This window comes from Euleptes europaea, chromosome 7 (genome assembly GCF_029931775.1).
Source record: "Euleptes europaea isolate rEulEur1 chromosome 7, rEulEur1.hap1, whole genome shotgun sequence".
Lineage (NCBI taxonomy): Eukaryota > Metazoa > Chordata > Lepidosauria > Squamata > Sphaerodactylidae > Euleptes > Euleptes europaea.
The window spans coordinates 82,382,381-82,406,485 of record NC_079318.1 but is presented as its reverse complement, the minus strand read 5'-3'; the positions used below and the strand labels follow the sequence as shown (position 1 = coordinate 82,406,485).

Below are 24,105 nucleotides of genomic sequence, written 5' to 3'. Positions count from 1 at the left end.
CAGTGGGTGTGGAGCATTGGTAATGAGACAGGAATCCAAGATCTCTATTCAACCCAGGAGAATGCGTAGACTTCATTATTAGGTGTAATTCAGCAGTCTCCCTTTCTAATCTCCCTTTATTAGTCTTTAAGACACTACTGGACTCTTGCTCTTTTCTAATCTCCCACAGACTGTGCTGTCTTCCCCTCAGTCTTGTCTTGCAGGAAATATGTTCTCCTCTTCTCCAAAGCAACATTGCTGCTCTTCCTAAGCCATGCACAGTTAGTCATTAAGCAAATCTGAGCCAGTGTGGTGTAGTGGTTAAAAGCGGTGGTTTGGAGCGGTGGACTCTAACCTGGAGAACTGGGTTTGATTCCCTACTCCTCCACATGAGCGGCGGAGGCTACTCTGGTGAACCGGGTTGGTTTCCCCACTCCTACACATGAAGCCAGGTGGGTGACCTTGGGCTAGTCACAGCTCTCTCAGCCTCACCTACAAGGTGTTTGTTGTGGGGAAAGAAGGTGATTGTAAGCCGGATTGATTCTTTCTTAAGTGGTAGAGAAAGTCGGCATATAAAAATCAGCTCCTCCTCCTCCTCCTGTTTCTGCTATACATGGGGAGGAGAACTATTAAATGTGTCCCCTGGAACTTGTGAGGTGCTTCTGGTTTCTGAGCTGTTAGCAAGCATTGCTGCACTTTCAAACTTTGGAGATTCGTCTTTAAGGGATCTTTTTTTAAAGTTTCTTAAATAATGAACTTTTCTGGATTTTGAATACCACACTCGGGATGAGTTGCCATGCTTGCTCGGCGGAATCTGTGATGCCCCTCTCTGCTGTGGTGCGATCAAGCCCTGCACTCCACCAAGTCACTCACACTGTCTTGTTTCTTTTGTTCCCCACCCCACCCCTGGCTGTTTTCAGATAGAGGAGTGCACATTCACATTGTTTCGGGATGCGAGGAGCAAGTATAAGCACGAGGTTGTTACTGATCACCATTGCGTGCCATTTATTCTGCGGAGTTAAAACAAAGACTGAAGATTTGACATCATCTCTGGATCCTGATGGCCAATTTTTGCTGTGGGGAGGCACGTTGCAAGTAGAAAAACAACCACTGGGCTGTGATATCTATTAGGCGCATATCTGGAAGGTTTCCCATTGCAAGGGGTCATCTGTCTTCCTCTCAAACCCTCTCCTCGATTTCCCACCCTCCCTGTTTCTCTTGGCCCTGTCAGCTCGCTTCGAAATAGAAAAATAAAATTAACTTGCTCAAGCATTACCAACCCGTTGTATGTCCCTCTATTTTTCATTCTTCTCTCTCCTACTCACATGGCCCCTGTGAGCTGGATCAAGTCTTGGAACCGCATTTTATTATAAGCAGAATGAGGCCATGAAGGAGGCTCCCTGTATGTGGCAGAAAGGCAGTTTGTGTGTATGTTGACCAAGGGGTCTGTGGAGACCAAGTCATATGAAGGAAGGTTGAAGGAGCTGGGTATGTATAGCCTGAAGAGGAGAAGACTGAGAGGGGATATGATAACCATCTTCAAGTACTTGAAGGGCTGTCATATAGAGGAGGGTTCTGAGTTGTTTTCTGTTGCCCCAGAAGGTTGGACCAGAACCAGCGAGTTGAAATTAAATCAGAAGAGTTTCCATCTAGACATTAGGAAGAATTTTCTAACGGAGCGGTTCTTCAGTGGAACAGGCTTTCTCGGGAGGTGGTGAGCTCTCCTTCCCTGGAGGTTTTTAACAGAGGCTAGATGGCCATCTGTCAGCAATGCTGATTCTATGACTTTAGGCAGATCATGAGAGGGAGGGCATCTTGGCCATCTTCTGGGCATGGAGTAGGGGTCACTGGGGGTGTGGGGGGAGGTAGTTGTGAATTTCCTGCATTGTGCAGGGGGTTTGACTAGATGACCCTGGTGGTCCCTTCCAATTCTATGATTCTAAGGTCAGGGTTCCCCAATGTAGTGCCCATGGCCACAATGGTGCTCACTATTACCTTCCCTGGTGCCCGCCAAGTATTTTTAGAAAGTGGGTGGGCCAGGTGGGGCTTTTCCCAGCAAGGGTTTATTTATATTTACTTATTCACTATTCCATTTATACTCCACCCTCTCCAGCACTGCCAGGCTCAGGAGATCTGGATTAAAAAGGCCTGGGGGGGGGGGATCCAGAGAGACCCAGATCATTCCAGCGTTAGAGGCCGTTAGCCATAATAATTAAAAATGATAACACATAATGTGTATAAGTTGTGAAACTTATCCAATGCCAAAAGGCCCTCTCTTGAGTTTGAGGCCCAGGCCTCCATTGGCCCTGTTCACGGCTGCACCTATTTGCTCATTCAGTACTCTGGATAGCAGCTTGTTTGAACTAAGGCAAGCCAATACATACATACACAAACACACATATCAACAGAGCCTAGGGTAGAACAGTTAGATTTGAGTCTAGCAGCTCCTTAGAGACCAAGAAGAGTTTCAGGGTGTAAGCTTTTCAGAGTCAAATCTCCCTGCGTCAGTCCCCGCGTCAGACACAGTCCTGTCTCCATCTCTTTCCTTCCCACAACATCCCCCACCCTAAAGCTACCTTCACATCCCTTTATTCAAGAATTTTGAATGTTCCCTGCATGCAAGTCTATGAATATATCTATTCACCAAGGAGTAAGCCCCATTGAATATGATTTCTGAGTAAACATGCACAAACTGGGAATTACCAGTTTGTACCCACTGGGTCTAATGAGGGACTGTAACAGACTGTGTGTGATGCCCCCCACTCCCCATTTTTCTTTTATTCAAAGTCATTGTGGGCATCTCCAGTCACAGTCAGACATTTGTCCAGGGGCGGAACCTAATGATTTCACAGGATGGGGCCTGCGGAGGCCCACGTAGCTACAGTCCAGGACCACTGTGGTTTAGGTCTCCGTTATGATTGCCAGCTGCCTGGAGAAAAGAACTTCCTTCCCCTTTAATAGAGACTTAATGGGGTGTTATTTACTAGGGGATGTAGTATGGCAGTGTAGTGGCTAAGAACAGCAGACTCTAATCTGGAGAACAGGGTTCAATTCCCCACTCCTCCAGATGAAGCCTGCTGGGTGACCTTGGGCCAGTCACAGTTCTCTCAGAACTCAGCCCCACCTACCTCACAAGGTGCCTGTTGTGGGGAGAGGAAGGGAAGGTGATTGTAAGCTGCTTGGAGACTCCTTACGGTAGAGAAAAGAGGGGTATAAAAACCAACTCTCCTAGATTACCTCCATGCTGTGAAAAGCTTTAGCTGCACATTCCTACACAATAAGGCTTTATTCAAGGGGCAGGAGTTTCTTCTCCAGACCTGTTGGCAATCCTAATTTGTGCAGCAGACGCTCCAGCAATGTGTCATATGACTGAGAGACAGGCAGCGTTAGCAGATGCTCAGCGGAAGAACAACAGTCTTGCAAGCATGCCTACATTCCCCTCTGTTAAATACTTCAGGGCATTAAGGAGAGGGGAATGTGTAACAGGAATGTAAAGGTGAAAATAAGCAGGCTAGTTTATAAACAAACAGGTCAAATCAATATAACACAAGATTAAGTCTAGCACAAAAACCTGCAGTTTAAATCTGCAGGGAAATACACTGAATTTAAACCTGTTTTATATCAAATCGACCACTAAAAGGAACAAAATACATGCTGAACTGAAACTCACACACACACACACGGAGAAACTGAGCCTTAGAAGCGAGGAAAATGAGAATGTGGAAAAGGACACTGTTTCAAGCGGGTAGCCATGATGGTCAAAATGAAGAAGAAGAAGATTTTTATATGCCCATTTTCTCTACCTTTTAAGGAGAATCAAACTGGCTTACAATTTCCTTTCCTTCCCCTCCCCACAGCAGACACTTTGTGAGGTAGGTGAGGATGAGAGAGTTCAGAGAGAACCATGACTAGCCCAAGGTCACCCAGCAGGCTTCATGTGTAGGAGTGGGGAAACCAACCTGGTTCTCCAGATTAGAGTCCACCGCTCTTAGCCCCTACACCACGCTGGCTCTCGGATGGTTGGGAAAGTCAGGCTGGGTGGGACCGGTTTTGTTCCCATTACCTATGAGCCCCTTTTGATGTTTAAAACAGATCCACCAACAATACCCTCTCTCTCTCCATGAGCAAGACAGACCCAGGAATGAACAAATGTTGCTAGAATGCAACAGTCAAAAGAATGTGAAATTTCGAGGCACATGCTTCTTTTGTTAACAAATGGATGCTGGCCAGGATTTTTCTTTCTTTTTCCATGAATTTTAATTGTGATTTTAGAAATAAAAGTTGATTTAAAAAACTGTTTCACTTTCTCCCCCATGTTCCTAGAAACTGCCAGGTAAATTTGAAATGATGGCAGAATTCAAGATGTGAAAGATGGTTTTGCTCAGACATCAATACAAGTCATTGCATTAAAAGAACTGCGGGGGTGGGGGAAGAGAGTAATCCCACCGCTGCTTCTTTGCACTGTTGAAAGGGAAGAGACAGCTGGCTTGGACACAATTATCAGTTTGAGGTCTAGCATGAGAACCTGCAAAGAGGTTTTGTTCTCCCTTCCTCCAGTTTATCCTCACAACAACAACAACCCTGTGAGGTAGGTTAGACCGAGATAGGGAGAGTAACTAGCCCAAAGCGAGCTTCAATGGTAGAATGGAGATTCGTACCTGAGTTTTCCAGATCCTAGCCTGGCTCTGTGATGTGCTTGAAACAATGGAAGCCACTTAAGTTGGAGGGTGGCTTCTTCGGCTGGAGGAAGGCGTCAAATTTGTGGTAAGCAGAGTGACTAGATCCACCCCATTATTTGCTAAACCCCATTCCCCCTCATCTCTCCATTTGCAATATGGGGATAATAACCTTTTCCTGCCTTGTAGGGCTGTTGCACATGTTTAGGGTTGCCAACGTCCAGGTACTAGGCTGGAGATCTCCTGCTATTATAACTGATCTCCAGCTGATAGAGATCCGTTCACCTGGAGAAAATGGCCACTTTGGCAATTGATCTCTATGGCATTGAAGTCCCTCCTCTCCCCAAACCTCGCCCTCCTCAGCTGAACCCCAAAAACCTCCCGCTGGTGGCAAAGAGGGACCTGGCAGCCCTACACGTTACAAACAACTCCCTTTGAGCACGCTAAGGCCCTTTATGCAGGGTCAATTTTGATGCTCGCTCAAAGCTCTTTTTAAAAATGGGACCTTTAAAATGCCTATTCACGGTCCCAATGCAAAAGGAGAAATTCCACCACCACCCCACTCGCCTGCTCCTTTGTTCCTGTTTGCATAGCCATTAGCAACAGCCTTGTGCATAGCTAATGCGCGGCTGTAATTTTGCATGGTTCCGAGAGGGGATTCTTCGCGGCGGGGGTAGAGCAAACACAAAAGGTCGCGTTAAGGGGGCTCTTAAGAAATGCTAAGCAGGTATGCGCCGTCTTCGCAGTCACTTCCTGAATGATGGTTCAGCGTGAAAAACTAAAAAAAATATGCAGGGCAATTCAGCCTGGAATGCGCTGCTAATTACCAAGCATAAATGGCCTCAAGCATTTGATAAAGGACTGGCATTATTAATATTGCCCTTATTGGGCCACAGGCTCCAGGATGGATGCAGCATTTTCTATCGCTTGGACGACGATTGTCAGGTGCTGGTGGACATTCTCCCAGCTGCCCGACTCCTTGGCATTGGAGTAAGCATCAGCGAGGCCAGGGAAGGTGGCAATGGTAGACGACCTGGAGGCCATGATGATGTGGCTGCATGGGGAGAGAGAGGCAGAAGTGAGAAAGGACGGCTTTTACCAGGTCACATTTATGTATCGATTACATTTTAAAAATATATTCTATTTATTTCATTGATAGGCTGCCTTCCTTGCTGAGACTCGAGGCGATTACACAATTGAAAACAATGCAATAAGAACACAAGAGAACATAGAAACAATGTTGAATTGGCTAGCCCAGCTCCCCCAGCTGGTTTCCTTGCTGAGGATTCAAACTCACCTCTCACCCATTTCTGCATGGGATGGGGCTGTGGCTCAGTGGTAGAGCATCTGCTTGGCATGCAGAAGGTCTCAGGTTTGATCCCCAGCATCTCCAGTTAGGGACTAGGCAGGTAGGTGATGTGAAAGGCCTCTACCTGAAACCCTGGAGAGCCGCTGCCGGTCTGAGTAGACAATACTGACTTTGATGGACCAGGGTTCTGATTCAGTATAAGGCAGCTTCATGTGTTCATGTGTGAATATTAGACTGGGCTACAAAATTATAGAGCAATACGTGAAAAACGGTGCCATACATACAACTAAAGGAACAGAGATGAAATGCAGGACTGGTGGCTGATGCAATAAACAGTGTAGAATGTAAAAAAAGAAGCAATGAAATCTGAATAAATTACATAGACGTTAAGCAACTGTGTTTGTGTAGTTCAGTGTAGGCAAGGTGACAACACAAGGCAGGATTTCTTAACCTCAAGTTGATTCGAGTCCAGGAGCACCTTAGAGACCAACAAGATTCTCAGGGTATGAACTTTCAAGAGTCAAAGCTCCCTTCGTCAGATACAAGTTGGAATGGAGAGCTTGGAGTCCTTATATCTCAGTGAGAAAGTGGGGATGTTGCAAAAAAGGAACTCAGGGTTGTAATCAGCTTGATTAGCACAGAGGGGAATGCTTGGAGGCAGAAAATTAGCATCTGCAGTGAGATAAGAATTTGAAATTCCTAGATCATCATGATTTCCCAGTGGTGTTTCCCCCTCAATTTCCCCCCTGCTGCTCAACTGAGCATAACCAGGTTTTGCTGGAAGTTATGTCAGCATGATGGTGCAATGACAGTGTATGCTCCCAATTTGCTGCCATTTTCTCCTGCCACCCCTTCAGGTGCTGGCGAGCAAGTTCCAAGTTTCCTGGGAGGTCTCCCACTATAGTGGGAGATCTGCCAAGCCCACCTGTGAGGCGGATTAGACTGAGAGAGAATTATTGGGCCAAGGTCGTGCAGTTTCACAGCAAGCATGAATTTGGACCTGGGTGTGGGTACCAGTCCTGCTGACCCATGAGCACTCTTCCATTTGACTCTGTGAGGTATCAAGGTGCCACTCTCCTGGCTCACCCAGCTCTCGGGCTGTTTTCTCTCTCTCTTTCTCCAGTACTCTGCTACAAACTGGTCTTTTTAGGAATTACCCCCCTCCGAGGGCCATTACTCTCCACTTCCCTATCATGTTGCTATTCTAAGGCTCCACCTAGTGCCGATGTCTTTCACTACCCAAGGTCTGGTTACTATGGGGATGGTTAGCAATCCAGCAACTGACCTCCTCTGTCCCCCTGGCACCTGTTTTGAATAGGGTGTTCGAATGATGGAATTGTACATGGAATAGAGAACAACTTCCACAGTTTAAAACAGGACAGGATTTATTAAAAGTAAAAAGTCCACACACTTACGCTCTGCACAAGAATGGATTGAACAAGGAAGGCAAAAAAAAGTTGCCAACTCCCTCTGCTTACATGCCCTAGCTGATCTTATTCTAAGGCAGGCTCTTTAACGTAGAAGGTACATGTATGTTAGTGGCCCTCGCTGCATCTTCTGGCACTGAATTCCATAAATGAACCAAGTGTTGTATGAAGAACTACTTACATTTTTCCTGACCTGAATCTGCTGTCACTTCAATCAGCAGCTGTGAGGTTCTGATATTTTATTTTATTATTTTATGCGATTTATACCCCACCCTTTCCCAGAAAGCCAGGCCCAGGGTGGCTCCCATATAAAAGGAGAAGGAAAATGTTGACTTTCAACTCTGTGCAAAAAGAGATGGTGATGGGGGAGAGGTCCACATCTATTTAGTCACCTGTCTGCCCATTCATGTGTAAAGCCGAGGCTCTATTTTTGTGTGTGTGTAGAGTTTTCTCCCAGCACAACTTTAATGTTGAAAGTGAATTAGGTTGATAGGAAACTGTTTCAGGCAATCTAACTAATTTTCAGTGTCAAAGTTGGCCTGGGAGAAAAATTCCTCTGCCAACAGAACACAGTAAAGTAAAGCAGGGAAAGTACAGATTTCTTAAATCAGGTCCTGGAACAATGGGTGCAGGATCCTATATGATTAGATTGGATCCCAGAGATCTATCCCACACTAACGGTGGCCCTTTCCCTAGGCACCTTGCTGAGCCTTTTGAGGCAAGGAGAAGCACCTTGTGCCAAGGAAAAGTCTTGGAACAATTTCACAAAATCAGGATGGAACAGGAAAGTGGGTTATTGATCCATTTACCTGTAGTAATATTCATCGGGGAAGGCCCTGGGGTTCAAGAATGCCCTTTCTAGCAGCATCAGCTGGTCATTCACCATCCGCACATGGAGGGGACTGTTGAGAGAGAGAAGCAAGTTAGGGGGAAGGGGAAGAGGGCTGGCTCAGAGGTTTCTTGAGCCTCACAGCCCCTATTAAAGTACATGGAGATACAAACATAAGAGTAACTCTACAGGATCAGACTAACGGTCTAGCTAGTCCAACATCCCATTTCCAACAGTGTCCAGTGAGCTGCCAAAACAAAATTCATAAGCAGAGCCTGCTGGAAACAGCCTTTGCATGCTCTCTGCTACTCCAGCATGTGATTCTGAACGAGGAGGTCCTATTAGAGTATCAGGGCTCATAAGCAATGACAGATCTGACCTTCTAAAAATCTCTTTAACCTCCTTTTAAATCCATTTATGACAGTGACCATCACCAAATCTTGGACCAGGCAGTTCCACAAGTAAACCACCCATTCTCTGAAGTGCTATTCCCTCTTGTCTGCCTAGAACCTACAGCCACATATAGAGTGACCTCCAATAGGTTCTAGTATTATGGGATAGGAAGAAAGGTTTACCTCAACCCAATTTTTATACTATGAATATTTTGTTGACCTCTGTCATGTTACTACCTCCGTCGCTTCTTTTCCCAAACTACAAAGCCCCAGATGTTTTAGCCTTGCCTCAAAGGGAAGGCACTCCAATCCCATGATAATTATGGTTGCCCTTTTCTGCACTTCCCCAGCTCTTCAATATCCTTTTTTTTTTTTTTTTTTTTTTTTTTTTTTTGCAGCCCAGGACTGTATACAGTATTCCAAATGAGGTCACTTCAAGGACTTGTATAAGGACATTACAATATTGGATATTTTATTGTCAATCCCTTTCCTGATAATCCTTGGCATGGGATTTGCCTTTTCATATCTCCACCACAAACTGAATTGACATTTTCATTGAGCTATCCACCAAAATCTTTTTTCTTGGTCTACCACCATCAATCCAGTTTCTGTGTGAAATCGGGAATTTTTTTTGTCCCAACATGCATCACTTTACTTAGACTGAATTCCATCTGCCATTTCGTTGCCCATTTATTCAGTGCAGAGAAATCCTAGATGGCCAGTGAAACCCAAGTTCATTTACAAAGCTGTTGATGCATTTGCCTCTCTGAGGCAATGTCTGACACCAGCTGATTTTTATAGGATTTATTGTGTCAGCAAATAACACTAGGAATGTGTTCAGCCTATACTTGATTCCAAGTCTTCCTCTAATCATCACTCTGAATTTCTTGCAGCACATCTAGCTAATATTAAGTTTTCAAAGGTTAAGAGACTGAGCCATGATCACAGAGATAACCAAATCAAATTTCATCCCCACATAGGGTTGCCACTCCAGCCTAGGAAAGTCCTGGAAATCTGGGAGTGGGACCTGTGGAGGGGAAATTTGGGGAGGGATTTCACCTAGAATCTAAGGCAGGAATCCCCAACTTTGCTGAGCTTGCAGTCACCTTTGCAGTTCTGAGACAGGATGGTGTGCACAACTACAGAATGGCTGCCACAGGAGGCGGAGCCAACCACACAATATCAGGGAGTGAGGTAATGCATAACTAATAGTAACTCTTCAACATTTCAGGCAGAAGCTCTGTTAAACAAGATGCCTTTTAAAATGAACATATTATTTGAAGTATCTTCTTGTATACACACAACTTACTTTCAGACATACAATGAAGATTCTTGTGCTGTGGTGGCAGCTGCTGCTGAAGCAACTTTTAAAAAATCTGTACAGCCAATCAGATCTCCAATGGCCAACCAAAAGCTCCGCTGGGCATAAGACTCACCTGGCCCCGCTTACTTTTTAAAAACACTTGGCAGGCACCAGGAAAGGTGTTGGTGGGTGCCACGGCACCACACTGGAGACCCGTGACCTATGGTATACCATAGAATTTGCCCTCTGAAGCTGCACTTTTCTCCAGGGGAACCGCTATGTGCAGTCAGGAGATCAGTTTTAATTCTGGGAGGTCTCCAGGCCTCACCTGGGGGTTGGCAACTCTGTTCCAGCCACACTCATCTTACGCCCTCAGTCTCTCAACTCCCTCATCTGCAGCACTGGGGATAATCCCATCAGCCTACCTTCAAGAGTTGTTGTAAGGATTACTGAGATGAATAGGTGTGAAGAGCTTTGAATGTACCCTGAATGCTATATAAATCCTGCAGAACATTATTGAGGGAGGGAGGTTGCTGACCTGGGAGATTCTTCTTCCAGCAAGCTTGCTATGCGCTGGTCGAGACCGGCAGCTGCTGACTTGAACTGGGCAATTGCAGCCTGGAGTGGGGCTGGAAAGGGTTGGAAAGGGTGGGAGGGAAGGAGACAAACGTATTCGTTAATCAAAATATGTATACCCCTCTTTTCAATTAAAGTATTCAGGGTCGCTAACAAAAAAATCACTAAGAAACAATATCACACAGTGGGCAACTGTAGCCGCTGAAGTTATAAAACTGGAAGTTCTTTCTATTGCCTGTTTTTGTTTCCGCACCTCAACTCATGGGTTTACTTTTCCCAGGATCCCACCTGAGCTCTCTAGAATTATGCCACAGTTTGGAGATCGTGGGCTTTTATGCATGGCTGTTCCCTCCCCGCCACCCCTCTGACAACTTCGGGTCTTTGTTTTGATTATGCGTGCCATTTCTGATCATCAGAGGCCGCCTCGCTCTCCCCCTGAGTTTCCATGCATTTTGCCTGGGTTTTCAGGGAACCTGATTTAACACAAATTTGAAAATGCGGACAAAATGTGCAGAAACGCAGGGGGACAGCGAGGCAACCTCTGACGGTCCAAAACCGCATGCATAATCAAAACAAAGACCTGAAGTCATTGGAGGGGTGACCGCGAGGGAAACAACCATGTATAAAAGGCCTTTCCAGAGCAATTAACCCAGCATTTCAGTGGCCGTTTGCAAGCGGAATCCTGCTTGGGCAGACTAATCATAATTAAAATAAACCATGGTTTTACATTATGCCTTAACCAAGTTTAACAGCATAATCCTAAACAGAATTACATCCTTCTAAATCCATTGGAATCAACAGGCTTAGAAGGGTGTGAGTAGTACTGGTGTGACAGATTCATGAAGGATGTGAATCAGTGCCTACTAGCCATAGTAACTAAATGGAACCTCCATATTCAGAGGCAGTACCCCTCTGAATAACAGGGCCAGGAGGCAGAATCAGGAGAAGGCCTTAGCCTCTATGTCCTGTAGTTGGTCCTCCAGTGGAACTGGTTGGCCACTGTGTGAGACAGGATGCTGGGTTCCTCCTTTAGCAAGAGCAGATATACTAACTGCCTTGGACATGTTCTGACGAAGACAAAGGGTCGAAACAGGGCGAGAATCCGGAGCTCTGTAAATACATGCCCCGGACTGGATAGTTCAAGAGACCCCAACTTTGTATTACAGTGCATCAAACGGGATAGTTCCACGTATGCACCTAACAACAAGGAGTTGAACTATTTACAACTTTGAATGGAATATATATGGACAATGATTTCAAGTGTTTGAAATTTTTGGTTTGTTTAGATAAGTAACATTGTATATAAGAATTGTTTATGTTAAATTGTTCACTGTACATATAGCACTTTTTTGCAACGCTATTTTGGTCTAATGATGTTCATAGAGTACAACTAACATTACAGCAGGCTGATTACTTGTATTGCCATGGACTAGTCACTAGATGGAACCAGCAGGGCTCTTAAGTTTTTATCGCTGCTTCAGATTGCATTGTATATCTCAGAATGGGGAGCAGGAGCGTGGTCTTTACGGTCAACACCTGTGCATGAACACTAGTGCACACAGTGGTACATTGTCTGCCATGTGTTGCCCTGCAGCTGTTGAGATTCATTTGGAACTTCTAACATATCTTTAAACAACATAGCTCTCTTGGCTTTTAAATCAACGTAGGATAGGATATTGCATGGTAAGTCAGTACAGCAGACCAAATAGAGTCTTCGGCAAGACACAATACTGGGGAAGGGAGGGTTTGGACAGTGATCCTTGTTTTGAGGGGAGTTAACAAGCATGTGCCTAATTTCAGTTATACAGGGGATATATATTTCCCTTGATTTCTATCCCTTATGTACACCTAGCTCTGCACAAGATCAGATTTCACGTAGATGAAAACTATGTGAGATTCACCCGGCAGGCAATCTCACAGAGGTTTGTGCAGTTAACCCCCCATTCCTCCATAGCTATTACCCCCCCCCACACCAGCAAAACAGCCCCATAGCAGTACCCCATGAACACATGAAGCTGCCTTATACTGAATCAGACCCTTGGTCCATCAAAGTCAGTACTGTCTACTCAGACTGGCAGCAGCTCTCCAGGGTCTCAGGTAGAGGTCTTTCACATCACCTGCATGCCTAGTCCCTTTAACTGGAGATGCCGAGGATTGAACCTGGGACCTTCTGCATGCCAAGCAGATGCTCGACCACTGAGCCACTGCCCTTCCCCGTCTCACCAAGTGAGATGTTGTGGTTTTTCAAGTCTGTCACAATATCCTCACGGTCAGCAGCCTTGTACATCTGTTCCAGCATCTCTCCATAGTCTGTGGCGTTGAGCGGAAGAATCAAGGTATCTGCCAGGCGCACCAAAATGTTGCCGGCTGTCCGTGCCACAGTCTGGTGGCTGGTGAATCCTGTGAGAGAAGGAGCCTATTATGGCTGATAAACATTTATAGACCTGTCCCTCCTAACATCCTGTAGAAGCAAGTTCGATATATTAATCATGCTTTTTGTGAAAGAGCTCTTCCTTTTTTCTGTCTTGAATCAGCACCCAATCAATTTCATTGAGTTCGAACATTATGAGAGGGAGAGCATGTCGGGTTGCCAGCTCTGGGTTGGGAAATAACTTGAGATTTTGGGGGTGGAGTCTGAAGTGGGCAGGGTTTGGAGAGGGGAGGGACTTCAATGCCATAGAGTCCAGTTGCCAAAGAGGCCATTTTCTCCAGGGGAACTGATCTCTGTTGCCTGGAGATCAGTTGTAATACTGGGAGATCTCCAGCCACCGCCTGGAGGTTGGCAACCCTAACAGCAAGAGAGGGGCTAGAGGGGGAAATTGCTCTCATCATTCATAGATTTTTTTTTTGACAGGAAGGTGTGAGAAAGGTCAGAAAAAGCAATGAAGAGGAGAAGCAAGAGGATTTTAAGAATCATTGAGCTATGTAATGGAGAGATATGGTGCTGAACAATTCTGGAGACCACCTGCCTCTTCTGGCAAGCATCCCCTCTCCCCCATTTTTCCACTTATTACCTGGATCAATGAACCTATCTGCATAGTCAAAAGTGTCAAAGGCCGTGTGGTAAGCAGGATAAATGCGAGCCGACGTCTTGCTCTAGGAAAAGGAAAGGATCAGACAATCCAAAACAGTCCAGAATGAAATAACCTTGCAGAAGTCGGGGGCTGCTTTTAGAGCAGTAGTGACATATATTGTTTTTGGAGGGTGTAGAAATGCACCCCAATATTGCATTTATTGTGACTACATTCTGATCTTGTACAGGAGCCCAGCTGCAAAACCATAGCTGGCAGAAAGTGCGGGGGGGGGGGGGAGGAGCCATCAAGCTCCCGGCTCAGAGCACACTGGCTCTTAGCTATGCTGGTGACACTGGCCAAAGCAGGACAATGGCTACTGATTCACTCCTTGCTTCCAGGTTACATTCATAGGGGACAGAGATTGCTAACAGCCGAGAAAATAAGCTCTTTCTCTTGGGACAGGAAGATCCAAATAACCCCCAGGTGGGAAAGACTCCCTCAGAGTAGATTATAAATTCCCAAGACACAAGGAAGGAATATTTCTTCCAGTTTGGACAGCTCCTTGGAGGGGCAGAAGCTGTAATGGACTAAGCTTCATGCCTATGGACTCCATCTTGTCCACAAGGCAGGGGACAATGGAGAAAAGTCTAAGGTCACGATGAACTCTGACTTACTGCAGCTTCAAGTAAAGCTAGCCTGTCCTAAATTAAACATCATTTAGAAAATACCTCAAGAGGAGTGTGTGTGTGCGCACGCATTTTCACCTTTTCTTTGTTCCCTTGCTCAGCCCAAAAACTTGGACAGAACATGTGTATTATTTTATTCATTTATTAAACTTATATTTTGAATCCTCTAAGACTGACCTCTGGAAACTCACCATACTTATTTGGTCTTGCTATCTAAAGCATTCCCTGGCTTGGATAGCCCAAGCCAGCCTGATCTCGTCAGATCTTGGAAGAGAAGCAGGGTCAGCCCTGGTTAGTATTTGGACGGGACACCACCAAGGAAGCCCACGATTGCAACGCAGGCAATGGCAAACCACCTCTGAATGCCTCTTGCCTTGGAAACCCTACGGCATCGCCATAAGTCAGCTGCGACTTGACGGCACTTTCCACCACCATTTAAGTAAAGAGGAAAGGCGGTGAAGAAGCTTGCCATCCATGGAGTACGATAGCTCTGAATTGCAAAGCTGTGATACAGCCCCCTCCCCTTGGCACTTGCCTGTAGAGGGAGGAACAGCAACTGGGTGGGAACTCTAAATGGCAATGCAGGTTTGGAGTGTTATATTCATGACTCTGTCAGACAGGAGATACTCTTAAGAGTTATTGGTGTGCTCTTGTGCCACCGACCAAGCTGAAACAGTGGCCCATGTTTTGCTACACTGTGATCACTGCTCACCCTTTTGAGAACAGATTATCGAACCCCTCCTGAAAGATTGCCTTGGCGGCACCGACAACGAGCTGTTCAGATTTCTCCTAAGTGATAGTCATTCTCAGGTTACTGCAGGAGTTGCCAGCTTCCTGGGACTTATTTTTAAACTTTTCTAAACTATTTTAAACCATGTGCATGATTTTAAGGAAGAGTCTTACTCAAGTTTCAAAACCTCCTTTTATCCTAATATGTATTTATTTATTTTATGCCAATAAAGGTTTTGATATTGAGTTATTGGTGGCAATCTTTGGTTACCCAGTTTGTAATCGGTACCATTGAGGAACAAGGGAAAGAGACAGCAGAGACTTAGGGCAGCCATGGGTTTATTCCAACCTTCCAGGGGTCCAGATGGAAGGAACAGGGAGGGGTTTGCAAGTCTGTTCCTTCACAGAGGGAAACAAGGACTTTTTGAACACTCGCCCCATATCATATACAAACAAATATATACTGTACCGCTTCTTTTATATATTGTTGGAAAGTACTGTTTTTATGTATTGTAAGCTGCCCTCTACGCCAGCACTCAAATCAGCAGCATAAGCACTTGCCCTTCTCATAGAGAAGGCCTGTACAAGCCAGGGGAGGAAACCCATGGTGAAGATTGCTTTTGAGATACAACTGTAGGCATCTTCATTCAGGAAGCACTTACCCGATCATAAGTATAAGCAATATCCATGGATGTGATGCCTAAATAGTGAATGAAAGGGGCATAATCGCTTCCAGCACCTAGAGATCCTAAACTGAAGGAGAAAGACTGCAAGTCAAAAAAGGACCATTTCATACTCAGACTGGACCGTGCATCTTTCAGAAACAAACACCACTTACACAAGCCTTTGTAGCAAAATAAGCAGTGCATAACCTCCAGCACTGCTTGCTGGAGAACGTTACGTTCCTCACACTACAAGAGCAGATATACTAGCTGCCTTGAATATTTTCTGATGAAGACAAGGATCGAAACAGGGTGACACCCGGACCCCTGTAAATTGCATACATTGGACTGCAAGGTTTGTGGGACCCAAGCTTCACATAGCAGGAGGTGCACCTGCTATGGAATAATAATCGGGATATTATTCCACGTATGCACCAGACAGCGAGTCGTCTACTTATTTGACTCTGGACTTATCATCATGTTTGAATATGGACAATGATTCCAGAAAAATATCAGTATGTTGTGATCTATTGTTAATGTAATTGTTAATGCGATTATTCACTTGTACATAAAGCATAGCACTCTTTGTATTGAGAATATTGGGCTGAGTTCTGCTGTTTGGATAAGTGCAACTAACATTACAGCAGGCTGACTGTTTGCTTTGCCATAACCTCCAGGTACTAGCTGGAGAACTCCTGCTATTACGACTGATCTCCAGCCGATAGAGATCAGTTCACCAGGAGAAAATGGCCGCCAAGTCAATTGGGCTCTATGGCATTGAAGTCCCTCTCCTCCCCAAACCTCGCCCTCCTCAGGCTCCACCCCAAAAACCTTCCACCAGTGGAAAAGAGGGACCTGGCAACGTATTTGCTGTGCTCCTATGCTCATACCCACAATTACTGCACCCAATCCCCTCCTTATTGCTGAAGGCTGTACTCCTCCAATTACGTTCTATATTCCAGAAGTCCCCAGTCTTTTTGAGCCTGCGGGCACCTTTGGAATTCCTACAGGGTGGTGGGCACAGCCACAAAAGGGCTGCTGCTGGAGGTGCAGCCAGCCTTATACCTGCATTGGCATTCAATTGGTTTCCAGACCCAAAGTCAAATTGATACTCTTGGACTTCAATGCTCTAAACGGTCTAAGCCCGTGATACAGTAAGGTCCACCTGCTCCCATACGAACCTGTGAGAACTGCTGCTGATATTTTCTTTTTCATTGTGCTCTGCTGCTTTCTTTGGTGGTTTTATCTGGTTTTAGTCTGTGCCTTGGTGAAATGTTTAGTAGCTACCTTGAAGACTTTAATCAAAAATTGGGGTATCAATATTTTAGTTAATAAAAAAGACCCCTCCCTTCCACTGCCTTTTTACCTGGGGATGACTCCATAGATGGAGCTGTTTCGGTTGAAGTGGAGTATCCAGTTATCGTATACTGAAACGGAATTATCTCCTGGAGTCTGGACCTAAAGAGAAAAAGCATGTGAGGAATATTTTTGACACGTTGTTTCCACATGTAAGAAGGCTTTCCCACTTAAACCAGAGCAAAGAGCCCTGACTTAAATATTTTATGCATGGCTGTTTCACTCACCATCACACCTCCCACAACATTGTGTTGTCTTTGTGTTGATTATGCATGCCGTTTCTGACCGTCAGATGTCGCCTCTCCCTCTGCATTTCTCCGCGTTTTGCTCGCATTTTCAGAGACCTGTTTTATCTCGAATTTGAGAACGCGGACAAAATGCGGGGAAATGCAGGGGAAGAGCGAGGCGGCCTCTGATGGGCGGATATGGCATGGATAATCAATACAAAGACCCAAAGTCATCTGAGGGGTGACGGCGAGTGAAACAGTCATGCATAAAAGACCTTAAAAGGGACTGGTTTAAGAGGATGACTGCTGAGAAAACATCTGTATAGAAGTTCTGTGTGCAGCCAATCCGTCCGTGTGTGTGTGTGTGTGTGTGTGTGTGTGGAGCCAAGCTCTGCCTTCAAAATGGCAGAGCTACACTCTGTTTTGCTCCCTACCCTCACTAAGCACTTTAATAGGCTTTATTTTTGTTCCAAGCCGAGCCACGGTTCAGCAACGAGCCACACTTAATTGTGAAGGGGAGGAGGTGTTGCTGAACTCCGGGGGCACTTCTCTGCTGACACAACAGAAAGGCAGTGGGGTGGGGGCAGAGACAGCAGCTAGTGGCGCAGGGATGGGGTACATAGACCCATTCCCCGCCCACCTTTTGCCCCCATGTGGAAACAGCCAGAAGGGGGGGGGGAGAGCGAGAGAGCAGTCCTTTTAAACCATTATGATGGCACTGGCAACTTCAGAAAATCACACACCATGGAGGCAAAAGGTACCAATGCTAGTAATCCATCCAGGCTAACAGCTTTTATATCCCCCTGAATAATTATTCGCGCTTTTCTCCTGCACATAGGTAAACCCCATTCCTCTAATTAGGCTTGCCTGTTCTTGAATCAGCTGTCCCTTTAATAACAGCTGGATCTGCAGCAATTAGCAAGTGATGCTTTCCTCAGTGCCTGGAAGAGCTTCACTTGCTGATTTCTGTGGATCAGGCCACTGTAAAAGTAACAGGAGCAGAGGGTATGGGCTACTTTTCTTCCAGCAATTTTACCCAGAACTGACAAGTTACCTCAGGGCTGGATTTAGGTTTGATGAGGCCCTAAGCTATTAAAGGTAATGGGGTCCTTTATATGTCCAGCTGTCCTTTGTCAACAACAAATTGTCGCTGTTTTTTGTGTTGAATATATGCTATATGGTAATTTATGGACCTAATAGGTATCTAAAGCCATTTGCACATAACAAAATATGTTTTTTTATCAAAGTAATTGTTGATTTTGGAAATGTACATCCAGGTGTTTTTTTCCTTTGATTTTTTTTTGGGGGGGCCCAAGAGAGTGGGGCCCTAAGCTATAGCTTGTTTAGCTTATACGTAAATCCGACACTGAGTTACCTGCTTGGTTGCTTTAAAAACGACACTTTGGGCAGGTGGGGTTCCCTGGACCCTCAAGGTAGCATTGGCTGTCAAAGGAGAAGCAGAGGCATAAGAAGAGGCCCTCCGAAGCCAAGGGCATGAGGAGAGTGATCATCTCCATCCACCCCAGCGGGGCTCCTGAGTAGGGTTGCCAGCTCCGAGTTGGGAAATACCTGGAGATTTTTGGGGCGGACCCTGAGGAGGGTGAGGTGTGGGGAGGGACTTCAATGCCATAGCGTTCAATTGCCAAAGTGGCCGTTTTCTCCCAATGAACTGATCTCTATCAGCTTGAGATCAGTTGTAATAGCAGATCTCCAGCCACCACCTGGAGATTGGCAATCCTATTGGCCAATCAGGGCAGAGAGTGTTCTTCTTTTATTTGCAAATTCTGCTCATTGCCCAGTTGCAGCCAATAAGAAAATTCAGAGCCTGGAAACTGGTCAATTTACTGGCTAAAAGCTTGACGGTATGCAGGAGTGAGACCAGTGGTGCTTACCAAAGACTGCAATGTCCACATTGATGTAGGCCACGCTGCGCTGTTGCAATTTGCTGAAAAATTCCTGCGCAGGAGAAACATAGGTCATGGAGTAGAAGTGTCTGCTGTACCATCTGGTCCATTTATGGGTACCTTGGTTTCCCCTTATGTGCCGACAGATTCTGGGTGTTGTTAAAGGCTAGCACACTGGGAGTCTTGATAACTTGCCTGTTTTGGTTGTTAAAATCTTGCAAGGAGAAGGTGAAAGAGCCACTGATGTGTATTATTAATAGCTCTCTGACCCAAGGGGTGTTTCCGAGGTCATTAGAGGAGAGGGAAATTCACCCACTGCAGAAGCTGCCGGTCTGAGTGGACAATACTGACTTTGATGGACCAAGGGTCTGATTCAATATAAGGCAGCTTCACGTGTGACAAAGAGGGAAAAGGAATCCAGATGAATCATGCCCAGATCTGAGCCCTATGTCATCTGGACATTCCCCTTTATTGAGGGGGCTCCTTGCTCCCCAGGAAGCGAAAAATCCAGTGTGGAAGCAGTCAATGTAACCATCATAGGATAAACAGGGTCTAGCTATCATCCTGCACTGTACAAAATGGTTCACAAACTTACTTGGATCGGGACTGTGGTCTATACTGCTGTGTATAGGTTGTTGTATAAGTAAGTCGGATCCTATTATGTAATCTCCGTACCGCTTGTCATGTGAATACTTATGCTATGCTTCAGTTCTTTCTGGTGGTTCCAGACTCCTAAAATCCTAATGTATTGGTTATTGAATGTCCCATTTTGTTGATTGTACTGTGAGAAATGCAGACTATAAATAATAAGTAAAATTAAAATCCTATTTCGGATCCCCCTTTCTTGGGGAAGGTGACAGAGAGAGCATTTGGTAAACCAGTTCTAGGCTATTCTGGATGACACCTCTGCCTTTGATCCTTTTCAATCCACTTTAATACCCGGCTTCTGAACAGCTGCAGCATTGGCTACTACAGTGGACAATCTCCATTTATATATAGGCGAAGGCTATATTGCTGCCTGTTTAAATAAAAACAGGCTTTCTGACATTCTGGCTTTTCTTATACCAGATAGTGGTGGTGTTATAATTTGTATTTCTGTTTCGTCGTGGTTTGAAATAACACTGAAATCCACTTCAAGTCCTTTTTGTAGAACTGTGAGTGAAAAGTATTGTAAATAACTAATTATAGCATGGCCCTATGTTCTTTTTCTTAATTGAAATTACTACTAACTACCTCCTTTCTTACCTCAGATAGCACAGATAAGGCCACTAACAGACTCACACCCTCCTGGCCCTTTTACCTCAGTGTACTCCGTGGAACCAATAAGGCCAAACTCTTCTGCCCCCCAGCTGCCAAAGATAATGGATCTTCGGGGGCGCCATTTCCCTGCAAAGAAATCAGGCCAGACCTGAAATACGAACTTCTCAGGTGCCATATGCAGAGAGGGGATAGGATCACATGCACCTAACATTGCAAAAAGAGATTATTTCCATCTTGGTAGAGATTGGCTGTTTAAATAAGCAGCGATATTTATCCAGGGATAATGATCTCTGGGATACCTGGCAATTTTTTTACAGTTCCATCAATATAGATACCACAAGGAATGCTATAAGTCCTGGTTTTTCCCCAGTGAGGAGAAAGTGGTTAAGAGTCAACAGACCCCAGAGGGTGAGGTAGTCAGGATAATTTTATTTCTAGGGTTGCCAGCTCTGGGTGGAAAAATCCCTGTAGATTTTGGGGGTTGGTGGGCAGGGTTTGGGGAGGGGAGAGACTTCAGTGGGGTATAATGCCAAAGAGTTCTCCCTCCATAGTAGCCATTTTCTCCGGGTGAACTGATCTCTGTTACCTGGAGATCAGTTGTACTAGCGGGAGATCTACAGCCACCACCTGGAGGTTGAGCAAAAAAGAACTAGCACGACTCAATCATGAAATTAAATAATAATAATTCATTAAGTGCTATTATATAAACCACCACAAGTGTACAATACTTACAAATTAAACACTATAAACATTATAAACAGCTATAAACAAGAGATAGAAACAAATGGAAAAAAAGTCCAAAGTCCAAATGTCTTATCCTATTCAATCCTCTTCTGATCAAAACGTGGATACAAAGTCCGTGTAGGTCCAAGGATATTATAAAGACAACGGAGGAAACGCTATTCCGGATATCTTAGCGCTTTCACCAAAGCACGGCTTCATCAGCCTATAAAATTCATACAATCATTTTTATAATATTTTACATTTTTATAATTTTACAAACAATCAATGATAATTAATAATAGTTAAAAGGATAGACAATAATATTATGCAAAAGCTTACCTCTTAGTGTGATATAAGGCAAACCCATTGGGAGAAATATATTCCATATAATTTCAATTTTCTTTCTTTTTCATAGAACGTATTAGTTTCTTATAATGTGCTATTTTTGCAATTTTTAATTAATTTTTATGCTCCCAAAGAAAAGGGCTGCTAAACCTTCCGGTCTATAGTAGACTATGTGGGTAGATATAGAGCTAATGGGTCACATGCTGCTATACTTACTGATTACTTAAAGGCGCAGTGTCAAAAAAAGGGGGGGGGAAGTCACTCAATTCATAGAAAACAGGACAAATCAAATTCATTGTTTAACCCGTTGGGGGCTAAGGTGTTAAATAAATGTATAAAGCGCATTTCATTCTGAAGAAGCACTTTCTGTGCATCCCTATGGTCATGTGGATGGTCATGATAAATCCACAACACAAAGAATCTCATGTCGGTTTCAGAATGTTTATATTTCACAAAATGGCTCGTTAGTGGAGCCTCAAAATTTAAGGAGCGCAATCTCGATCTGTGTTCTCCTATGCGCAACCGAACTGGGCGCATAGTGCTGCCAATATATAATTTAGAACATTTACATGTGACCGCGTAAATTACGCGGCTAGTGGCACAGTTAGAGAAGTGTCTTAATTGAAATCTAAAGTCTGAGGTTGTTGAGCGAAATTCCTTAACAGGAAGACTCAGCGGGCACACGGAGCATTTCCCGCATTTAAAATGGCCGACGGCCGAGACGTGTGACACAGGTTTTTTAAGAAAATCAGAATGTACTAGACGGTCCCTAAGAGCTTGGGTCTTACGCATTCCGAAAATCGGAGGAACATTACATCCAGGAATATCTCTAATAATGTGCCAATGTCTCCTAATAGCTTGTTTAATTGCAAAAGAGTGTTTACTATAAGTTAAAGAGCAATAGACATTCTGCTTCGGAGTTGGTGCTTTTTTGGAGAACAAAGATTGACGTTCTCTTTCATTGGCTCTATTCCATGCTTGAGAGACAACCTGAGATGGATAACCCCTATTTGTTAAAGCAACAGTCATATTCTCAGAGGCTTTTTCAAAGTCAACAGCACAGGTTGCATTTCTTTTTAATCTCAGAAAATTACTAAAGGGAAGATTATTTTTTAAGTGGATCGGATGATTGGAAGCGTAATGTAACCCAGAATCCTTGGACATACTTTTTTTATAGGGTCTTACAGCTAGCTTCCTATCGGGTCTAACAAAAACTTCTAGATCTAAAAAAGGTATACTTACAGGGTCACATTGGCCAGTAAACGTCAGGTGTTCATTGATGGTATTTAACCATGTAGCAAATTTATCAAATGTTTCAGAGCAATCAAAAAGAAAAAATAAATCATCCACATACCGTTTGTAAATAAATAAATGTGATGCAAAAGGATTATTATTAATAATGTGAGCCAATTCAAAATCAATCATGAAAAGATTCGCGATTGCAGGGGCACACGCAGCGCCCATTGCTACACCTTTTTTCTGCAGAAAAAACTGGGAGCCGAATCTAAAAAAATTATTATCAAACATGAGATCAACCAACTGTAACAAAAAATGTGTAGGGGGGGAAGGATCAGATCTAGAGTCTAATCTGTCTGCAATGATATTCCTAGCATCGTCCAGGGGCACGTTAGTGTATAACGCGCTAACGTCAAGTGTAGCCATAACTCCTCCAACAGGCAAAAAGTAATCCTCAACATGTTGTATAAAGTCTCTAGAGTCTAAGACATAGGAAGGGGTCAGAGTAACAAATGGTTGTAAATAATAATCAAGAAATTTGGATATAGGCTCAAGCAAGGATCCACATGATGACACGATAGGTCTCCCTAAGACCGGCCGGGTGTCTTTGTGAATTTTAGGGAGGGTGTAAAAAGTCGGAACCTTGGGAAACGCAACAGTAAGGAAATCTGCTACTTGCTGGTTTATATAGCCGAGATTCAAACCTTCAGTAATCACTACCTGAATCAATTTGGATAATTTATTGGTAATATTGCCTGAGATTTTAGTATAAAAATTATGGTCATTTAATTGTCTCATGATTTCTGTTTGATATGCGTCTGTATCTTGGAGAACAACAGCCTCTCCCTTATCCGCAGAGCGGATTACAATGGAATCATCTTCAGCCAAATTGGCAAGAATATCAGTTTGCTCACGAGTAAGATTGGAGGGAGATTGCCATTTGTGATTTTCAATTTTTTCTATATCGCGCATTACCAGATGTTGAAAGGTACTAATCAACGGGTTAGAGCTATTAGGAATGAATGAGGACTTGCCTCGAAATTGGATGATATCAGAAAGTTGTGGTTTGTCTCGAAAAAAATCTTTTAATTTAATGTTACGAAATAATTTGAACAATTCAATTTGTGTTTGAAAAGACGAATAGGGAGCACTAGGTACGAAACCCAATCCAAGATTGAGTACAGAAATTTCTTTATCATTTAGGATTCGGGAGGATAGATTAACAACTATCGTTTCTTCCGTTGATATTCGTGCGGTCGGGCTCCATGGGAAAAATTTCTATTGTGCCCCTGTGACCTGAGTTGGTAAGTTTTTGCGGAAGAATTAGAACCATAAGAGCTAAAGGAACTAATGCTCTCATGGTCTGATCCCATTTGATCTGAATCTTGGTGGAGGGGTCTCCTATTTCTATTTCTATTGAAAGCCATATTTTCCTTAAATTCCCAATTATAAATTCTATTTTTGGCGTAATC

At 44.2% G+C, this 24,105-nt stretch overlaps 1 protein-coding gene across 1 annotated transcript in view; it reads right to left on the bottom strand.

Annotated features, from left to right (window-relative positions):
- Nucleotides 1-5,537: 5,537 nt before the first annotated feature.
- The window catches only part of NAALADL1 (N-acetylated alpha-linked acidic dipeptidase like 1), a 36,803-nt gene continuing 18,235 nt past the window's right edge, over nt 5,538-24,105 (bottom strand). Inside the window, exons 10-19 of the mRNA XM_056853442.1 lie at nt 20,370-20,455; nt 19,058-19,121; nt 18,541-18,608; nt 16,949-17,040; nt 15,583-15,673; nt 13,506-13,587; nt 12,715-12,891; nt 10,454-10,544; nt 8,201-8,293; nt 5,538-5,709 (exon numbers count right to left, since the gene is read on the bottom strand). Of these exons, the coding sequence (XP_056709420.1) occupies nt 5,538-5,709; nt 8,201-8,293; nt 10,454-10,544; nt 12,715-12,891; nt 13,506-13,587; nt 15,583-15,673; nt 16,949-17,040; nt 18,541-18,608; nt 19,058-19,121; nt 20,370-20,455 (1,016 nt within the window). The remainder of the gene's footprint in view (nt 5,710-8,200; nt 8,294-10,453; nt 10,545-12,714; nt 12,892-13,505; nt 13,588-15,582; nt 15,674-16,948; nt 17,041-18,540; nt 18,609-19,057; nt 19,122-20,369; nt 20,456-24,105) is intronic.